Below are 20283 nucleotides of genomic sequence, written 5' to 3' on the forward strand. Positions count from 1 at the left end.
CCTCTTGTAATCCTGAGTTTCACCTCTTCTGAAAGCTTCATCTCTTCTTTTTTTAACATGCTGATCTGTATAATGAACTGAGCGCAGCTTAGAAGAGAAAGAGCATCTAATACTGCTGTTAGGCTTTAATTAATTTGCTTTCCAATGATTTGTCTCCCTGCTCATCTTATCAGTAAAGAGGAATAGTGTTCCATCACTTTTCTGAAGTTTAAGTTGCACTTAAAGTGTGGCTTTGGAATATTATTTCCTCTTGGCTAATGAAATTCTTAATGTATTTAGAGCAGTTGTGTATGTCTCGCATTTTCTTAACGTCTGCTTTCTGCAGGTATTTTGTATCTACCTAAACATGCGTATGAGTAATCTTGTCTTTTCATTTCTGAAGATTTCTTTCATGCTGTTGTATAATTTTTTTGTTTTTTAATTTAATCTGTCCATGGCAGGTTTGGCAGGAAGAATGTGCTGTTTGTAACTATGGGAATGCAGACTGGCTTCAGCTTCGTGCAGGTCTTCTGTACCAGCTGGGAGATGTTTTCAGTGCTCTTCATGCTGGTCGGCATGGGACAGATATCTAACTACGTGGCAGCGTTTGTTCTTGGTATGGACTACTGTTGGGCATAGCGTGCATTCCCTAGTCGCCTTCTCTTCCCTGCTCCTTTTCAATACTGGCCAGGCTTGATTTGTTTTGCCAAGCAGCACTGTTAAGAGTAGGTCCTCACCAAGCACGAGTAATTCATACTCCCTTTGGAAATTTCCAGTTGATAGAAAGGCAGTCTGAATCAATTCTGTGGCTTACCGTTCTAAAAGGTAAAAACCAGAAATTAATTATTTGAAGCAAAATCCATCTTTTATTTGGAGAGATGTATAAGACATGATTTCCAGGGGTTTGTATTTTCCATTTAGGAGCTAAACGCATATTTATTGTACAAAATTATAACAGAAAAAAATGTAAACATTATAAAGTCTCCTTAAAACAGCCTATAATAAGAATTAAATGGCATAATGATTCTTGTTTTGTGTGCTTTCAGTTTAGCTAAGAGACTATTAGCAGAAGGGAATATGAAGTCCCTTGTGAATCTGAGATTTCAAAAAAAAATTATTTTCAATTAATATTAATTATAGTAACTGTCTAAAGCAACAAATGTTGGCAAGAAATTCCTTTTGAACTAACTGCACAGCAGACATTGGGCTGCACCCTCTGTAATCTCCGTAGATTTCTGTAGAGACAAGGAAGACTATATTCTTTTAACCTCTCTTGATTCGCAGGTCAAAAAATGTTTCTAAAGGGAAGTGTTGACCCCTTTTAGTGCATTTGATTCAGCTGACAGCAGCCTGGCCTTTGGTAGTTACCGTGCATGAGCTTCAAGTTTAGGCTCCAAGAGTTTGCACGTTTTCCAGTTAATATAGTCTTTTAGAAGGCAATACACGACAGGAGCATAACTTAGGCTTCTCTGAGTTATTCTTTAAAGAAGCTGATCTCTCTCCATAAGCTGGAGAGGGCCCTACAGAGATCAAGCTGAAGTTGACCGGTGTGAATGTTTTGTAGTGCTTCTGGTGTTTTTAAGTCTTCAAGTGAAATGGAAGATTCTAAGAAGGCAGAACTGCAGAAGTCTTAGCCACTCCAGCTGCAGGAATACTGCATGGCCTAGCTCCCCTCCCTGTACAGAATTACTTAGATGATGCCGGATCATTGCGTGAAGTAGATCTGTGGTGCCTCTAAAACTGGAGGGCAGAGAGTGTTATTTGCTTTAACTATCCCATGTAATATATTTCAAAGACAATTTTTAAAGTTATTTTTGGTAAGTTATTTGGTTGCTATTAAGTTAAAATACTAACCTTCACTCTCTTGTTTTGAACAGGCACTGAAATTCTTGGCAAATCAGTTCGTATACTATTCTGCACGCTAGGCGTTTGCATATTTTATGCATTTGGCTACATGTTGCTGCCGCTGTTTGCTTACTTTCTCAGAGACTGGCGGACACTGCTTCTCGCTCTTACTTTACCTGGGCTGCTCTGCATCCCGCTCTGGTGGTGAGTGTAACCAAGTTAAAATACATTAGCCTTTAGAAGGTCTTGCTGGCAAATTTTCACAATCCAGACTCCGTGCCAACCAGCCTTTAACAATAAAATTGATGAGTGGGCAGGTGGAAGAATGGGCGTTGTGTCCTTTCCTGTTCCCAAAATCTTTTAGACATGAGCCTATAGCTGTGCGAGTGATCTCTAACTCATACCTGAAAACTCTGTTCCTCATTTGCTGTCAGCTCCTAGAAAATTAAGGGATTGCATGAGCAAAGGAATAAAAAAAATTAAGAAAACTCATCTTTTAGGGAAAAAATTAAATAATGATATTTTATGCTTAAATGTCTGAAAACCAAAAAATGTAGCAAGGGAAGCATACTCATGTAGTAATTTCACATGCTCACTTTGCCGTTTTGTAGCCAAACATCTGTTGTATTCTCGCACAGACACGTCTGCTTACTGTTTCCTCTCTCTGTTCCCTTCACTGGCAATAGCTTTTACGTGTGACATCATTTGGCACTATATCTTCATTTACCCGCAGGCCACTCTCTTAACTGTCTCCCACCTGCTGGTGGCATCATGTCCAGACAACCCTGAGCCACTTCGCCAAGGTGGCTTAGGTGGCACGGTGCTGAAATGAGGTGTGCTGCGTCCGTCAAGGCACACGTGTACCTCTTTTCTGACATGCAGAAGTTGTCAGGAGAAGCCCTGCAGCTCTCCGTGGCCGCTCCAAAGAGTCCTTCCACCGCTCAGTGTTGCTACTGCTGTAGCGCTCCATGTAACTGGAATGCAAGCAGTTAATTCCCAGGGGCTGTTGCCAGCTTCAGAGGATAGCATTTAAGTGCCTAACTACACAACGTTACGCTGTTTTCCTGGTTTTCAGAGGTTTGACCTTTGCTGAAGCAGGCGTTCCAGAAGGGTGTCAAATACTGCAAAGCAACCCCAGCTCTGCATTAGCACATTTTCTTGCCTGCGTGCCTGGAGAAAATTTTATGGTGGTCATCAGTGCTGTTTGGAAATGCTATAGGATTCTGATGTTCAGGTCTTTATTTTCCTGTGGGCTGGAGTGCGTCCTTCTCATGTTGCCTGTCCACCTCCCACTTCTTTGTCTCACTGTAAATGTTTGCTGGAAATACTTGAGAATCTTTTTTACTTTTTTTTTTTTAGCAGTATCTTGCTGTTTCTGAATATAACAAACCAGCAAAAATAGATGGCTTCCCTGCTTGGTGTTGGTTAAATAGATGCAGAAAATATATAATCCAAAGAGTTTTTTCTGTGAGGAAAAAGTAAATAGGTGATCTCCCGTATAGATGTAGTTAGGAGGAAACTTGCATCAAATGTTATGCGTTGTTTTGATGATGATAACAACAAACTAAAAAATAGAAGTATTTCTATACACTGTAGTAAAATTGGAACTCAAGCAGATTTTATAAAGTAAAACGCCCGTCTCTCCTGCACCTTTTACAGCCTGAAAATACAGCAGTATGCTAGTTTGTAAGAAAAAAGGTCAAAATTGATTAAATGTAATAACCGTGAAGAAAAGTATAATTAAAAAAAAAATAACAAATATATTGCTTCATAGATAAAAGACACTTTCCTTGGGATTATTGTTACCATCGCAGCTGTCAGTCAGACAGGAGGAGAACAAGCCACGTTAACTTAAAGTCTGTTAGGAACAGTGCACCAGGTTCTGACCCCTGCCTCCCCTTCGCATCAGGTTACCCTGGGGGCTGATCAGTGAAGGCTGAAATGTGGCTTAGAGCTGCTTTCCACTCAAATCCATCCCTTGCTTTTTGAAAGGTGAGCTCTCACTTATCATTTCAAAAGAATTCACTTGTTCCTGCGCCAGCTGAAATCCATGAACTTTAAGAGCAGGTCTGAGCTAAGGGCAGAATGAGAAACCAGCTATTTTGGAAAGCCAGGCAATGATCAGCGTGACACAGATATGACAAGCTGCAAAGCAGTACGGGCTGAAAAGCAGGACTTGCATATCTGTGAGACTTCAGTATTTTCTTCCTTAGTTAATAAAATACTACTTTTAAGTGGCATGTAAAGTTTAAATAGTCCACAGGGTGGTGGTGTTTCTTCTCTTACACTAGCAAGTGCAGTCTCATTCCGTCTAGTTTCTCTTAGGAGGTGGAATGACTCATGTGATTTCCCCTTTCTGACTTGACTTTATGACAGTATTTTTGCTTACTAATTTTGTGTGTGTTACTCTAAGCATTTGCCTCTTAATATACAGAATGCTGCTTATATTTTCACATTTCCAAATTCCTTTAATTAAACCTTTTTTCCCTCCGTACTTTGAAAGTTTTGGTTGCTTTTTTTTTTTCTTCTGAGTCATAGCTCCATTCCTTGGTATTTCTTAAATCTATGAGTGCATTTTAGTTTGTTCTTTTTCAGTATACTAATCTGCTTTTGTAACTCTGTCACTTTGGTTGTCATTGCTATAATACATGCAAGGTATGGCAAGTTTTCAGCTCTTCGTGCTTGGAGCAGTGTGTATTGGTGTCTGCAGCAGTACTGTCCCTGGAAATGCAGGCACTTTATTCTGAACCTTTTTGCAGGGTCATTCCAGAATCTCCCCGGTGGCTGATTTCTCAGGGAAGATTTCAAGAGGCAGAAGCCATCATCCGAAAGGCTGCAAAAATGAATGGCATTACAGCCCCAGATGTAATACTTGACCCTATTGAGGTAAGAGTCATTTAGCAGTAAAGTTGTGTGCTGGACCTCTTAATGACTATGCAAAGTGATTAATTTCCAGACATATGAATTGAGTTATGCCTGCAGCGTATTACGCACTTCTCAAATGGGTAAAATGTCATCCCTTTTCTGAAAAGCCTTGGAGCAGAATACCCTTCCCCCACTTCATTAAGATTTGTAAAGCCCTTGCTGTTTCTATCCCACGCAATGTTCTAATGCAAGCGTCCTTTTGATCCAGTTTATAGCCATCTTCTCCTTTTCAGCTGTAGCTTTTGGGGGGAAGGCAGTGAATTTGTTTGATAATTTAGCTATCATTTTGTGATCTAAAGATAGCTATATGAAGCCAGTGGCAAACTAGCACAGAGTCTGGTTTATTCCAGTGACTCTGAGTGCAGTAAATCTTCTTAGCCCAGGCAGCTGATGAATATCCTAGGATTCTGGTCTTTAGGGCCACTGGGATCTGGCCACGTTGCTCTGAAAAGGAGTATGTCTTGGACCCAGCAGAGGATGTGTAAGCTCTTGGCCTCTCTTACTCTTCATTTTCCTCCAGACAGTGATCTCTTTGAACAGAAAAATCTGTGTCTCCATGATTAGGTGAGATAGTAATATTTATGCTTTGAAGAGATTTTGTGCTTGCCCAGTCTAATACAGAACTAATCCCGACCGGTGGCACTGGAAATAATGATGTTCTAGTTCAATTTCTACTCCATATTAAAAAGAGGTCAAAACTCAAGTGCCTTTAGAATGGAATAGCTAGCAGTGTCTTTTCTTCCCCATCCATTTCTTCCAATGTGCCATTGTTTCCTCTAGGCATTTCCCCATTGTCTGAGCTGTTGCAGGCCTTAAAGCGTAGGAGCAGCTCCAAACGCATTCGAATGTGACCTCCAGAAGTCAGACAAATGGATGAGATCGTTTACATAGTCCAGGAGAGTGGGAACCTCTGCAGGCAGGTCTGTGCAGTGTGTCTGGGCACAGTTACCCGGCTGTGTTCTGGCTGATAGCTGACATTTTCTAGTTGTTGATATGAAAATTGATCTGCTGTTAATGTCACTGTACCCTGTGTCTTCACTGTTTACGAGGCCTCTCTCCGCTGTAGGGAGGAAAATGGTTAGCCATTAAACCGTGATGTGTTGCTATTGAGATTGAAACAGCTTCAGCTTGGGCTAAAGTTAGCTGAGGTGCAAACCATCCTGTTTGTGCAGACTTATTTGTAGAAAGTAGGACAGACTTCCTGGTCTGGCTGGAATCCACTGAGGAGGCTGGGAAAACCCAGACCTTCTGATAATGGCTTTTCCCCTGGATTTTCACTGGAACATGTTTTCTCTGTCTTCCTCCTCACGCTGTAGACATGAAAATTTGCCCATTCGCAGCACTGCAGAAGAACAGAAGTTTGGCTCTGGCTCCAATATTTGCTAAAGGCCACTGCCCCAGGCACATTTCCACCTCCCTTTCTTAGAAAGCAGTATTACAGTCCTTGCTGCCTCTGGATGGGGCTGGGTTGCGAAGCAGCAGAAGGCAGGGGCTGGACGCGGGCTGCTGCCCTGGCGGCACTGGCCGGGGGGGCAACGCTGCCTTGTGCCGCCGGGTCGGCTGGGGTACACAGTGCTCGTTTGTGCTCGAGCAGATAAACCGTAGCACACCGACTTGCATAAACACAGATTAACGTTCTGACACGCGGAGGAAAACGAGCCAGGCTGAAGGGCTCTTGTTTCACTCCAGAACTCCTGAGCATCTTCCCCCCCCCCCCCCAAGTAAAATAATACTGTGACAAAATAATCTGTGCAAAGTCTTTCTTCAGCAGTGGTCTGTTTACCCTGCTCTTTTGTTTGCTTTCTGAAGACTTCTACTGGAAAGCAGAAGGCACGCATCTCCTCTTGAGTTTCTAGGAAGTGTGTTTACACTGCAGGGAGCTTCGCCGAAACCCGGCCGGGCTGCCGGCCTCACACAGCTGGAATGTGCGTTCTGCATGGAGCGGGAGCCGGAGCTTCCCTCGGCGGCTGCTCCTGGATCCCGTGTGGCTGGAAAGCAGCGCCGGGAGTATTTAGACCCCAGAGACTTAACCACGTTTAGGACTCAGCAGGTGACTAGCTGCACAGCGTAAATAGGTGCTGAATTACTCCCTGCGTAGGGGTTTAAATTTGTGGATGCTGAGTATCACTTTTGCCCTCCCAGCCCTTTGCAGTCCTTCCTGCTCTCCTGCCCTATCAACGATCATGCCGCCTGGTTATCCAGCTGCCGAAAAGCAGGGCACTTGTCTCTCATGGACTGTGGCTGTTTGAGTTTTACTGTCTTCCTGGGTTTGTGTTGTGGTTTGTTTGTGTGGTTTTTTTTTCTTTTTTGTTTCCTGTTTGTTGGTTTCTTGGCAACGGACAGTGGCAGAACTGGAGCGTCCTTAGGAAAGATCATGTGATTTATGAGAAAGGGCTGTGAGCTGTAGAGCTGACTGTAGTTTGTCTTGTGGGAGGTTTGTCTTCAGGCAGTGTGACAGCTATGAAATAGGGAGAACCGTTTTCCTTAGTAGAAAATGAAGACTCATGAAAGCAAATGCACTGAAGCTTGGCGTGCATGAACATCAGGTCGCTATTTAATCCCCCTGGTCCTCAGAACAAGCTATACCTCAGAAATGGCTTTCACCTGAATACAGACGTTGCATCAACTGTAATGACACCTGTGTTCCCATTATCTCGGATAAAGTTTACAAGACATTGAGGAGGTTATACGTATTTTAAGTTGAGGGACAAGAGTTAAGGGCCCCAAGACAGTCTCCGGGAACTAGCTTGCCAAAAGAAACAGGCCCATAACCAAATATGAAGAGGTTCTTGAGAATTAAGTTAAACTGATGGTTGCTTTTGTCTCTGGATGGATATGTTGTGTCCTAGAATACATCTAACTTTTTCCACTAGCCTAGCCTGATGTTTTAAGGAAAAAAAGTATTGTAAATTAAACTAGAACAGAGTACAGTATGTTATATTAGATCAGACAGCAACACTTCTGAAAAGTTTATAGTAGTTAATGACTGCACTATTTTGAAGCTACAGTCACAACTTACTTTTATCTGCTGATCATTTACACACACCGCGAAGGAGTACATAGTGCCAACAAAAGGCATTCAGTCCTTAAGCAAACCCAATTAATATATGACATTCTCCATCCATGCTGAACTGGAAAATCATGGGAGGAAGACAGCTTTGTATGCGTTGTGTGTGTGTGTTTGCACATAGTAGAGCTCTGTCAGGCAAGAGTGATTCTTCTAGTTGTGATAAGACAAGTCTTTCCTTAAATATTGTGAGCTGCCAAGATGGCTAACAGTGCGATAAGTGCTGAAATTAAAAATATTTCAGTATTATTACTCTTTTCATTTGATAATTTTGAGCTGCTAAGGTGGATGTTTCTTTCCTTCTTTGTTAGATTTCCAACTGTTAATAGACTCTGAGATTCACTCACATGGATTCTTTTTCTGTTAGGATATCTTGTATCCGTGCGGAAAACTGTAAGAGCAAGATCTTGTTGACATCCTTACTGTGAGGCTATGGAAAATCAGCATGAAATTGATAAGCAAGTAGCCTGTGATAAATCCTGAAACCTAGCATCTTTTGCGATAGCAAATTATGGCATGTCTAGAAAAAGGTACTTTTTCAGCCATACAGTATTGCTTTGTCGGAGTTCAGTTTTAACGAATAGAACTTGTGCTCTCAGGTCACCCTTTCCATGCTTTGAAAAATCCCTCCCTTGTACTCTTTGTTTAGGAGTCTAAATTAAAGTCCACATTCTTAAATTCTTTGCTTTTATGTAATCTTATCAAGCACAAAACTTGTTAGCATGCTTCATGCATGAGTATCTTTGCATTGTTTACATGGAGGTTGTTTTGTTTTGAAGAGCTGGGAGGTTTCAGGAGACAGAGAGAAGGGATGTGTTGTCTTTTTGCTTAGATTCTTAGAAGACGACTTTTAAAAACAGGGTAGATAATGATGGGGACGCTTCAGCTCATCAAGCAATTTGTCAATGAGGAGTCATTTACTAAATCTCTCCTGCCGCACTTTAATCTTGTTATTTCTTGCCCTGTCTGCAGTGGGCGTAGAGGACAATTTATTGCTTTCTTACTTTTGCTGGTCTTTGAAGACCATTCTCAGTCTTCTAAGTCTCCCTCAGTCTTCTGGCTCCTAAGCTAAATAAACCCTATTCTTTCACTCTTTCACAGATCATGTTTTTCACATGGCTCATCATCCCTGTTGCTCTCTTCTTGACTGGGTGCAGTAGATCTGCATGATCCTCAAGGTTGTAGTGCTCAAAACTGGGCTTGAGAACCCTGCCAGTAGTGACATATAAACTGTAAATTAATACTGTTGCTTAGTATTCAAATATAAAAGTAACAACAAGCAGTTGCTTTATGGGGCCTCAGGTAGAGAAAATACTAATTTCAGCCTAAATTTTAAGTGACTTTAAATCAGGAAGGAAGAATTGCTTTCACAGGTAGGTGGCTCTTACGGCGAATACCCCCTTGGTTAAAACTGAGGCACGTGTTCCTGTGCTGCAGCACGTTGAAAGAGACCAAGGCTCTATCAAAATATTGATGTATAAATTGTTTGGGCGGATTATTTTCACAATAATTCTATTTGCAGGAAGTTAGTGTTCCTATGTTTGTTTTTTCTTTCCAGCTGCAAGACTCGAATTCCCAGAAGCAACAAGCCTACACCATTTTGGATCTAGTGAAAACCCAGAATATCCGAACTGTCACAATTATGTCAGTGATTCTCTGGTAAGGAAAAAATGTGGTTCAGGAGTATGTAAGCACGCAAGCAGCAAAACAGTAAGAAACTGCTCTTTGAGCACTTTTGCAAGAACTTCTAAGGTATTCCAAAGAGGTATGGACAAAATTGGTTAGTTCATGAAACAGTGAGCTACTGGCTGAAGCTAAGCGATTCTGGTTACAAATGTTCTTTATTTCAGCAACAGTCTAGAAACACATGTGGATTGTTTTTTCTTTTGGAAGCAGTCCGGCCTATCTTCAACTAAGCAAGAATCAAATCAACCAACTGTGATGTATAGGAGTCGTGCCCAGTGTTAGGAGTCAGGGAGTTCTCATGTGCCTGGAATGAAGTCTCTAAGAAGAACGATCTGTGCCCTGTCCCCAGTTGGAGAACTATTCTCCAGGGGTCTGAACGCAGCACTGGCTGACTTTGGGGAAAATCTTGCTATCTTTTTTATATTGCCTCTTAAAGGGATAAAGCTGCCTTTGAAGCTGTAGTCTGAGATTTTCCTAGACTTTCATGCTAACCAGTCTGTTCCCCTGCCATCCTCAACCTTGTTTTGCATTAGCTGAAGCAAAACTTTGTGCTCAGTGTGATTAAACAGCTGCCATTTTCCCATGTTGGAAATCTCAGTAAGGCGTTAATTGATATTGTTTATGTTTGCAGAAGAGATAAAATGGAGAGGGTAACTTATATCCTGGCAGAGACCATCAAAGTGACAATTAATTGGTGCATGTACCTACTGTGCCCTAACCGAGAAAGCTCCTCAACTGCATTGAATCTAAGTCTATTTGCTGTCTCTTAGAACAATGTGCCTTTGCCTTAGTGAGGCAAAAGCTTGGAGTTTAGTCCACTGTTCTACCAGTGTGTGGCTTTTTGGATCAGGTGATGATTTGGCTGATATTTAAGCCAGCTTCTCCTGCCCATTGCAAAGCGCAGTGCTCCTGACACACTGAGAAGGGATCTTGAAAGGACAACAGCTCAAAAAAGAAAGGGGTGTGTTGTTTCTTTGAGGAGATGTCAATGCAGTTTCCATAGGCTGTTGTCTTCCCTCCCTCTGACTGCAAATGCTGACTCTCATCTTTAATTGGAAGGGAACTGGAGATTTGAGACTGCCTCATTTCTTATAACCTACAGGGTTATAAGTAGTACAGAGTTCATAGGCACAGCCAGTTTTGCACACATGGGTGTATATATACCAATTGTGAAACCTGTTTGAACAGCATTTCTGGTAGGACAAATCATTTCAAAGAACTGCAGTGACATGGCAGTGTGTAATCCATTCCATATGCCGAATGACTATTTACTGCCTAATAAAAGAAGTTTTGTGGTAGGAAGAAAGAGCCAAAGATATGCAACTGACTTGCATAATCTTATCTGTTCTCGCAAATCTTGCAGAAAAGTATTCAGTGGATTTGGGCTAGTTTTCTGCTATTTTTACCTTGCATGTCAGTTGCTTAACCTCCTTTTAAATCATTTCCCAAAATGTGAAGCATCCTGTGCTGATTCGCGGCAGTGTTTTTTGACCCGCAGATGGTATATTCTGAGCTATGATTTGGAGGGTCTCATACAAGAAGCTCTATAGAACAGAGTTGTTGCAGATAGCAGTACATCACCATCATATATTGCTGAGGGTTGGAAATAGTCTTGTTAATTTTGAGTGAGGAGCAAGCCTTTAAACTAATCTCTCTGCTAGTTTTGCATCAGGGAGGAGAAAATCTGGCATCTCATTACCCTGAAATGTGTAAGTACCCCTGAAGTTTCCCTAGACAATTTTTGCTTGTATGAAGGTTTGCCAATATGATAAGCTGTGGCAAATGGCTCCTGAAAGTGGCTTCCAGAAGGTTCAGCTAGTTCATTGCCTGTAATAACTGCTGGGAGCACGGAGGGGTGTTTTGTGCAGCATCAACAGCACTGCATAATAATTGCTTTTGAAGTGAATAGCTTTAGCTGGCAGATCATACACAGAAATGCGGGTTTACCCGTAGTCACATCCCTTTATGCCTTCCCAGGTATACTTGACAACTTTATTTTAAGCAGTTGGACCATAAGTGCTCTTCCCATGTGAAGTAGGGAAGAGAGAGACTAATTTTTGGTCATAACTTTGTCAGGGACAGTGACCTGCTTTGTGCTGTGCAGTGTTTTGCTTAACGTCTCTAGGTTCCCTTATAATATAAATGCTGAAGGAAAGGAAGTATGAAGTGCTCGGTGCCTAATTGTTTCACACATCCTGACCCAGTGTCCATTATTTCCTTGTTTACTATTTGTTACTTGGTGAAGTACAAGCTTCTCCCAGCACCTCCCGAGCTACCACGGGGTTTGTCTCCAAGGCCAGCTGTGTGCGCTGGCCAGATGGGAGCCAGCTCCTGCGGGGCAGCGGCCCGGCTAGGACGGCAGTGCTCCCCCCCAGTGAGTGCTGCTCTGTCCTACTGTGCCGGACCCGGGCGCAGAGCCACGCTAACGTGCCTTGGAGGCTGTCCAGCCAGCCTGGGACTAGCAGGACGCCCTGCTCCTCCTCTCTGTGTACAAAACAGGGAGGTAATGACAGAAACATTTCCGTCTACCCGGAGTTCAATGTTACTGCCTCTTTCTGAACGCAGTGAAAAGCCTCAGCTTCAGAAGCAGGCTAAATTCAGTAGCCCAGACTTTTAGGCTAAGGTTATAATGACTAGCAATGCAAACCTCTGTATCCCTACGTTATGGGTGAATCAATTCTCTCTCAGGACCAGCCTGAAACGTGGGGGCATGTGTGAGAAGCAATCAGCCCCTCTCCATCAGCTTGAGTAGCAGGGACAGTTGAGATCTAAAAGTGGCAGATACTGAGAGCTTTCTTGAAAGGTCTGAGTGAGAGTGGAAAGGATAGTTGCAAAGTCATGCAACGGCAGCAGAAATGATCGCTGTAGCTGCAGGAACATCCAGCACTGGTGAGCTCATAGGCCTGTGCCTCGGCAAGGCTAGCAGCAGCTCCAGACTTGCCTAACCATGTTAATGCTGAATAGGATGTTTTTTTTCTTTTTTAAATGTTTGAATTCCAGAGAAACTCAAATAAAATGCAGCAGCATTGTGTAACTGTTGCCTTGCTGTTTCCGAGGTCAGCACTTTAGATGCTTGCTTCAAAGCTGAAAGAATAGCACAGATGTTGAATTTCCTTTCCACAGTGGAATTGTAATTTCTGAGCTTAACAGAGATGTAAAGAGGTTCGTGGTAACTTGCATCTTTATGAATCTCAGGAAGAAGAGCAAATCTGTCTGATACTGTTCTTCTGCTTCTTTCAGGATGATAATCTCTGTTGGTTATTTTGGACTTTCGCTTGACACACCTAACTTGCACGGAGACATCTATGTGAACTGCTTCCTCTCAGCAGTGATTGAAGTTCCAGCCTATATAATTTCCTGGCTGCTGCTTCGCAATTTCCCCCGACGGTACTCGATGGCTGCTGCGTTATTCCTGGGAGGCTGCGTTCTTCTCTTCATCCAGCTGGTGCCTGCACGTATGCAACCGTTAGTTGATATCAAACATGTATGCGAGGTGAAGTCCAGTACCATGCATCGGGCAGATGTGGATGAAAAGTATCTTGAGGGGACTAAATGTAGATGATTTTTTCCTATCTCTGCCTCTCTTCCCTGTCTCCCAGTGCTTCTGCACAGGGAGCTCACACAGCGCGTCAGTTCAGATACGTTTTTCTAAAGGTGGGCCATTCGCTTTGGGGTCTGTTGGGATCAGCACTGCAGTCCAGTTTTACCTTAATGTACCTCTCGGTGCCCTGGCAAGGTTCTAGAGCAAAACTAGGACTAGACTAAAAGGAGTTTACCAAGAGGCTGCGGAGCTTACTTCCCAAACAGCTGTCGGGGTGACTTTCCCTTCAGGGCTTATGAAAAGGATGTATTCCAGGAAAGCCACTGTGGAAACATTCATGATAAGCAAAGAAGCTTGTAGTGAACAAGTGTGGATACTTAAAATAATGTTGGGCGATTAAAAAGGCGGGCAAAGTAACATTTACTGGATATCAAAGCATGCATACCTTTAGGCCAGTTAGATTAAGACGGTTATGGTCTCTTTCTAATAATGATGTTGAATATGGTTAAGGAGTGGGGGGAGGAGATTCGTGCATAACACGTTTACAAATCAAAAAGTAAACAAAAGGGAATGAGCAAGAACTTGGAGTCCTAGCAATAATAACAGTTGCTTATGCTTGTAGCTATGTACAGGAAAAAAAGACACCAGATACTGTAATTAGATGGGAGTTATACAAACACAATAAAATTAATAGATACGGTGATTTGTCAGTTTTATTGAAGGTCTTCCTGCATTTTGATTTCAGATATTCGTGTCCTGTCTGTTCTCCTGGTGATGGTAGGGAAATTTGGGATCACATCTGCCTTTTCAATGGTTTATGTTTACACGGCTGAGCTCTACCCAACAGTGGTGAGAAACATGGGAGTTGGAGCGAGCTCCATGGCCTCCAGGCTGGGCAGCATCCTCTCGCCTTACTTCGTTTACCTTGGTAAGTTCTTGGCCGTTTGTCCGGTACCGCACACTGGGCAGATGCTGGTTTTTGGAAAGTATTGTTTTGGTACTGCCTACAAAACTTAACTCTGCTGACAGAATTGCATCTAAACCATCTTTCTGTGTAGGAAATGCTGTCGCAACGCTGTAGCCACAACATAGGACACATCAGTGCAAGACCTTATAGGAGGGGAAGGTGATTTTGCTTAAAATAAACTGAAATAAAGTAGGTTTCACTCACTTGCACTCACACTCACAGGCACCAGAATGTGTGCATCAAAGACATATGTTGAGCAGTCTGGCGCTATGGTCCTTGTGTCCAGATGTCAGGTCCAGGATCCACTGCGATGACATGGAGGGCAAATGGCACCATCTGTCAAGTCCTCCTCATGGCTCCTGCGTTGCTCTTGGGCTGGCAACCGTGTGCAGGTTTTGGAGAGGCTTTGTACCCTTTTGCAGCTGACCGTGATCAGTGTCCCACCTCTGTGAGTCATGGGGATTTGCTGGCTGTTCTTTGTCCCCAGATCCTGGGGCATCTTGTGAAACTGCAGGTAGATGTGCACACCCCGACACTCGTGTCATTCTCCATTCCTACAAATCTTGGCCTTTGGGTTAGAATTCTTTACATCTCTTTGTTTCCATATTGCACACAGGAAGGTTCAGACAATATCTTTTATGTATGTCTTGTGTTAGCTGTAACATGCTGATGTGCTGTAACCAAACGATGACTGCTTCTGTTCTTTTTTGCTCAGCCTCGGGTCACAAGGGTTGTTTAGGTTGGATTGGATTTTAGAACATAGTGAAGTTATCGCTTGCAACAGGATTTTTATTCAGCTGTTAAAACCAGGAGGATGTCAAAACATTGCTAAACAATAGTTATAACACAGAAATTCTTTCAAGCCTATTAAAGAGGTACTTTAAAGACTTTTGAAGATTTGAAGAAATCTTATTGACTCAATAGAGTCAATTTATACTGCTCTCATAGCCATTATTTCCTAGTCTCTTGAGTTCCCCCATATAAATCAACGTCCACTTTCAATGCTAGACTCTGAGGGTCTTTTTTTCTTTTTTTACTGAAAGCTTAAACTTTGCAGGGATAAAGCCATGTACCCAAGTTCATAGATACAGCTGCTATTGATAACTTAAAGTTGATGTTCACTCTTCTTGTGTTCTGCTAGGTGCCTATGATAGATTCCTGCCTTACATCCTCATGGGGAGCCTGACTGTACTATCAGGAATTCTCACTTTGTTTCTGCCAGAAAGCTATGGTATGCCTCTTCCTGACACAACCGAGCAAATGCTCACAGTGAAAGGGTAAGTGTTGCCCTCTAATCTCTCTTTTCTATCTATAAATTTATGTACATGTGTGTGTATACCTATATTTCTCCTTGCATAGCTCCATCTTAGATTTTAAAGAATTTAAAGTTTGCTATGTATAAAACGTACCAGCAGTAGAACAGATTGACTCAGTAGAGACTGAAGAATTTATAGCACAAGTAATTATGGGCCAGTATACCTGTATACCATAGAAGGTTTTGGTTAAAAGTCGGCTATGCACTGCTAGGAATTCTATAAGTTATAAGAATGAAGAGTTGGAAAGATTTGTTTACAAGACACAGCTTTGAGCAGTACCTAAAGAGGAGAGGAGGACTTGTCTAGGTACGGCCAGGGAGAGGGTCTGGCTTTGGTAGTTTAGTTAACCCTTCTGTTGAAGAGGTAAGAGCCTGGCTGGAATCTTGGTCGCTCTTTCCAAGTTTGTATGTACATCTTTAGGCTCCAAACTTACCGTTTTACTCTGACTGAATAAAAGTACGTGAACGGAATGCATTTATAAAAATGTGTTGCTTTACATAGTTGCTTTTAAAGGTATGGTGATCCTTTAAGTTTTAATCAAAATATTTTTGACAGGTAATAATCCTGGTTAAAAATGGCTTGTCAGTTAAATGGTCTTTATTTTAATTTTAGTCTGTATATTTTAGATGATTTTGCAGTATTGAAAGCTGTTAAAAAATAGTTTATCTTTGTAGGTTCTTAAAGTCCACGTAAGTAGTGGTGAAAGGCTGAACTCTTCCATTTAGTTCTATTGAACTAGAAGAGCTTTGAGAGTATTTGGCCTTTTGCTGTGACTCTGATTTGGGAAGGTACTCAAGCAAATACCTGGCATAGGAATGGAAACTGTACAACCAGAGCCAAGAGGATATTAAAATGAGGAGACTATAATGTCAAATAGTCAAGATATCAAAGATATTTTTCCCCATACATTGGTTACTAGTTATTTTCTCTTTTCTTTTTTTTTTCCTTTTTTCTTTTTCTTTTTTACAGACTAAAATACAGGCCAGCATCTAATAGCACAAGAGTTTCAAGGGAGGAAGAAGAGAATCCAGTGATTTTGAAAAGCACAGCTTTCTGATGAAACTCCTCTCTACTTCCTGGTGGACTGAAAGTTAAATGGACTTTTCTTCTAATATTCCTTCTAGAAAGGGCTAGTGGCAACACTTCACCTCCTGTAATTTTAACTTTATTTATTAATTTGAACACTGTGTTCCGTACATTCTCTTTTTATATGACCGTAAATACTGTATAGCCTTAAATGAGATTTTCAGCCTCATTTGTTTTAATGCATCAGTAACATGGAACAGTATCTGATCAATCTGTTGTAACTTTAAGCATATAGTTCAGATGAAAGATGCTTGAAACGAGTTCAAGGGCTGGCAGAGTACCTGGATTCCTCAGTGAACCTTCTTCAGAGATAATGCATATCAAGAGTTAAAAATTGCCAGAAAAAGCTGCTAATTAATTTTGCTTCCTTGACTTCTGTCTCTGGGCAGAAGGAAACTTATTTATTATAGTAAAGGTTATGAAAACATGCCGCTTGGTCATCTTACTCGGGTGACTTTGCACATGCTGAACTTTTTAACCAATTCAGGAAGATGAAAAGAAAGATTTTGAAAGTTAATTTAAAACTTGATATGTTTTAACTCAGAATGGATTGAGAGGATCGTCTTGCACAAGATATTTCTAGCATTGAAGTTTTGCTCACAAAATTCCACTTGTTTCCAATGCTGTCTTTTAAATGTAAGTATGTGATGATGTTGTTTACATCTGACACTGGAATGTGACCCGCTTCGAGGCCATATTTATTTTAAATGATGCAAAAAGTTTCATCTGTGTGTGGAGGCGGGGAAGGGGTGCTGGTTTGGGGTTCTTCCCGTTTGATATGCATTAGAAGTCTTCTGTCTAAATTGTTTTTAAAGTCTTTTGTGCAATTTGAATGACAGAAGCAAACAAGTGTAGATCCGTTTTCAGAATTTTTATTTCTCTTGTCCATTTTGTTCTCTCTTTCACACACTTGTGTGTCTCACACACACACACACACACACACGCTCGATACGATATTTAGAGCTAATTTTTTTGTGTTCTATGCCACTGCATTGACTTTATGTGGAGGAATTTACTGAGAACAAAATTTAGTATAAAATTCTGACCACTGATTCTTGATTCTCAAATTTGAAGCGCATGATTTTTATGAGGTCTGTTATTTCACTTATGTCATGGAATCAGTGAAGTTGTTTTTTAATTGTTTTTTTAAAAAAAAAAAAGAAAGAAAAAGAAATCACGTTGACAGTCTGCCAAGAAATAATTCCTTGGGTCACAGAAGCACCCCTGGTAGTACCCATGTTTCTTTAAAAGATATATCTATACATATGTCGGTCTCATTTGTGCTGTTCTGAAAGTGCATTTACATTATGCTGTGACACATTCGAATAATGAAAGCATTTGTTTTTTGTGGCACTTACTTGTGTTTTGTCTTGTCTTGTAAAAGGTTTAATAAACACAATCTAAACATCTATAGTCGAAGCTGTTAGGGGCCTTACTTTCTGGTACAGCAGCTGTTTATGAAAGTTTAGCAGTTTGCATTTAAATATTTAGGAGCAGCTGATTTAAGGCTTTTGTTAGCCATCACCCCGTATTCTGTCCGAGGGAACCATATGTAGCAGCACTGTTTTGTGCCCTCTAAACCTGCTTGCGTTAGAAACAAGATGTGGGAAGCATTGTACATGCTGCAGTTCTCTAACTCCTGCGACAGATGTCTTAGTTATTAGGGCTTGTTCCTCTTTCCCCACCATCTTCTCACATACTTGTTTGCTTGCTTCGATTTCCGGCGGTAGCAGGTAGTCGGCCAACGCCACCGTGTCACAGAACAATAGAGAGAAACTTGTTTTTGTCAGAATGTCATATTGTCAGCTCTGGGAAGAGAAATCCCGACGTTTCAGCAGGTTCAGTGTCATTCTCGTTTTGGTAGATGAGGTGGACAGGACCCTAGCAGAGGCGTTTCTAATGCAGTGTATGATTCGAAACCAGTGCAAAAACTGAGAATCTGATTTTTGCAGGCCTCGCTGCACATCCTTTAACGGCCTTGACACGAGCAGATACATGCCAGAGAGCGCGTGAAACCGCCGGTCTCCCTGCAGAGCTCATCGGCTGGGGTGAACGTCCCCTCGTCCAAAAGACACAGTTTAACTTGTCAGCTCCTCACCTTTTTTGAAATATTCATTGCAAACAAAAGAATATGCGCTCAAACTCGGTACAAATATTTTTCTTTATAAGTCTTCTCTTTTTCAGAGTATTAGGAACCGGAACATACTGAAGCATCTCTTGTATGTTTTAGAAGAAATACGATCACCACGTGAATTTGAGACAAACACATTTAGCTGTAACTTTCTAGTAATGAATTTGCCAATGTAAATAACCGTGTCCCATAAGTCTCTCCTGTAATCTGTTTCAGAAAATACCCTGAAATATTAAGATATATGCTTGTCTGATACGTGGTCCATTACAGAAATTCCTGTCCTGGAGTCTAAAGTGCAAATAGCATCTTATTAGCTGTTGTTTTTCTGCACTGTTTTATCCAGGTATGTGCCTTGACGGTGAGACTTTTGTTCTTGAATATTTAAATACCCTAATGTTTAGTAAGTGCTTTTTGAGCCAGCCAAATTGGGAATCTCCCAGTTATGACTAACACTGCAAAAACACAGTGGCAAACTCCTTGTTACAAAATGCATTTCCTTCCTTCCTAATCTTAAAAACAGAAAGTGTGGATCAGAAATGTAGATATTTAAGGCAGCACACTGGGTTACTTTATTACCCTGCTCTGATTCTCAAGTTCATCTTTAAAACCAGGAGCTTGTTTTAGTGCCTAGTCAGAATCTAGCTAATACAAGTTCCCAGAAGAGCGTGAGGGAGTATTGTAATGGCATCAGCAGGTAGGCGATCGGATCTGTGCGAATCCAACGCGGATGAAAAGAACTGACCCAGCAGTTACCTGATCCTAGGCGATGTTTGCTGGCAGCGGGAGAGACTCGCAGCGCTGCGGCTGCCTGCGGAGGCCCGAAGAGAGAAGTGCTGGGGCTGCGCGTGCCCAGGCTCCGAAAGGCCAGTGCTGGAGGCTGCATTTTCAGATGTGACTTACTTCTAGATAGTGCATGGTATTTCTTATAGACATTTTGTTGGACGGTTGCTTTGAGTGCTATGTTGATGTGGAGCAGAATTAGGACCTACTTTGTGAGATGGGCCACTCTTGCAGCTTCAGGTTTTGTGGGACGCTTCCCTCCTCCCCGCCGAGCCGCTGTGCAAGCGTGGTGGGCTGCGTGGAGCTCCACGGGAGTCACACCGGGGTGTTACAGCTCCTCTCTAAAGAGTTAATGTTTTTCCTACCAGTGTTTGAATGCACCTGAAGGCCAGGTTTGCCTGCGCTAGTCAGTAAACAAAGACCTGTTCTGTTGCCCTTTGGCAAAGCCATCCTTGCTGAGTGCTCCTGTTGTCTTCGAAGAAGTACAGAGTGAGTCGTTGCAAGGGGGAAGGGACAGAATTTGCCTTTGAAAGAGGAGCTGCGATAAAGCCACAAGCTCACTGTACTGCCCCGAGGGTAATACGGACTGAGACATCCAGCTAACCTTAACCTGGGAAACGCCAAGCGGCTCCGACATCCATAACCCACGCCGGCGGCACAGACCGTGCTTCTGGCTAGGTGAATTATTTGCTGCTAGAGAACAACGTGCACTGCAGCATCGTCACCAGGGGAGACTCGGCGTCTGCTCTGAGCCTGGAATGAGGATCACTTGATTACTAGCTCTGAGATTGACTCCCTTCATCGCCTTGGGGAGTCCCATCCTGTGACTTCAGTTTCCTTGTCTGCAAAGTGGAAACATCATTAACTCAAGGGTACCGTGAGGAGGAGAGTTTGGCAGTGATGCTCCTGCCCAGTACTCCGTGTTTTCCGTCTGGACTCTCCTGACTCTGAATGCAGCGC

At 42.2% G+C, this 20283-nt stretch overlaps 1 protein-coding gene across 1 annotated transcript in view; it reads left to right on the top strand.

Moving 5' to 3' along the window:
• LOC112994066 (organic cation/carnitine transporter 2-like) overlaps positions 1–17825 on the top strand; it is a 31212-nt gene extending 13387 nt beyond the window's left edge. Inside the window, exons 3-10 of the mRNA XM_026118175.2 lie at positions 441–595; positions 1857–2028; positions 4584–4710; positions 9375–9475; positions 12743–12957; positions 13789–13971; positions 15152–15287; positions 16296–17825. Coding sequence (XP_025973960.2) covers positions 441–595; positions 1857–2028; positions 4584–4710; positions 9375–9475; positions 12743–12957; positions 13789–13971; positions 15152–15287; positions 16296–16383 — 1177 coding nt within the window. The 3' untranslated portion in view covers positions 16384–17825. The remainder of the gene's footprint in view (positions 1–440; positions 596–1856; positions 2029–4583; positions 4711–9374; positions 9476–12742; positions 12958–13788; positions 13972–15151; positions 15288–16295) is intronic.
• Positions 17826–20283: the final 2458 nt, after the last annotated feature.

The sequence above is a fragment of the Dromaius novaehollandiae genome, chromosome 15 (genome assembly GCF_036370855.1).
Source record: "Dromaius novaehollandiae isolate bDroNov1 chromosome 15, bDroNov1.hap1, whole genome shotgun sequence".
In the NCBI taxonomy this organism is placed as follows: Eukaryota; Metazoa; Chordata; class Aves; order Casuariiformes; family Dromaiidae; genus Dromaius; species Dromaius novaehollandiae.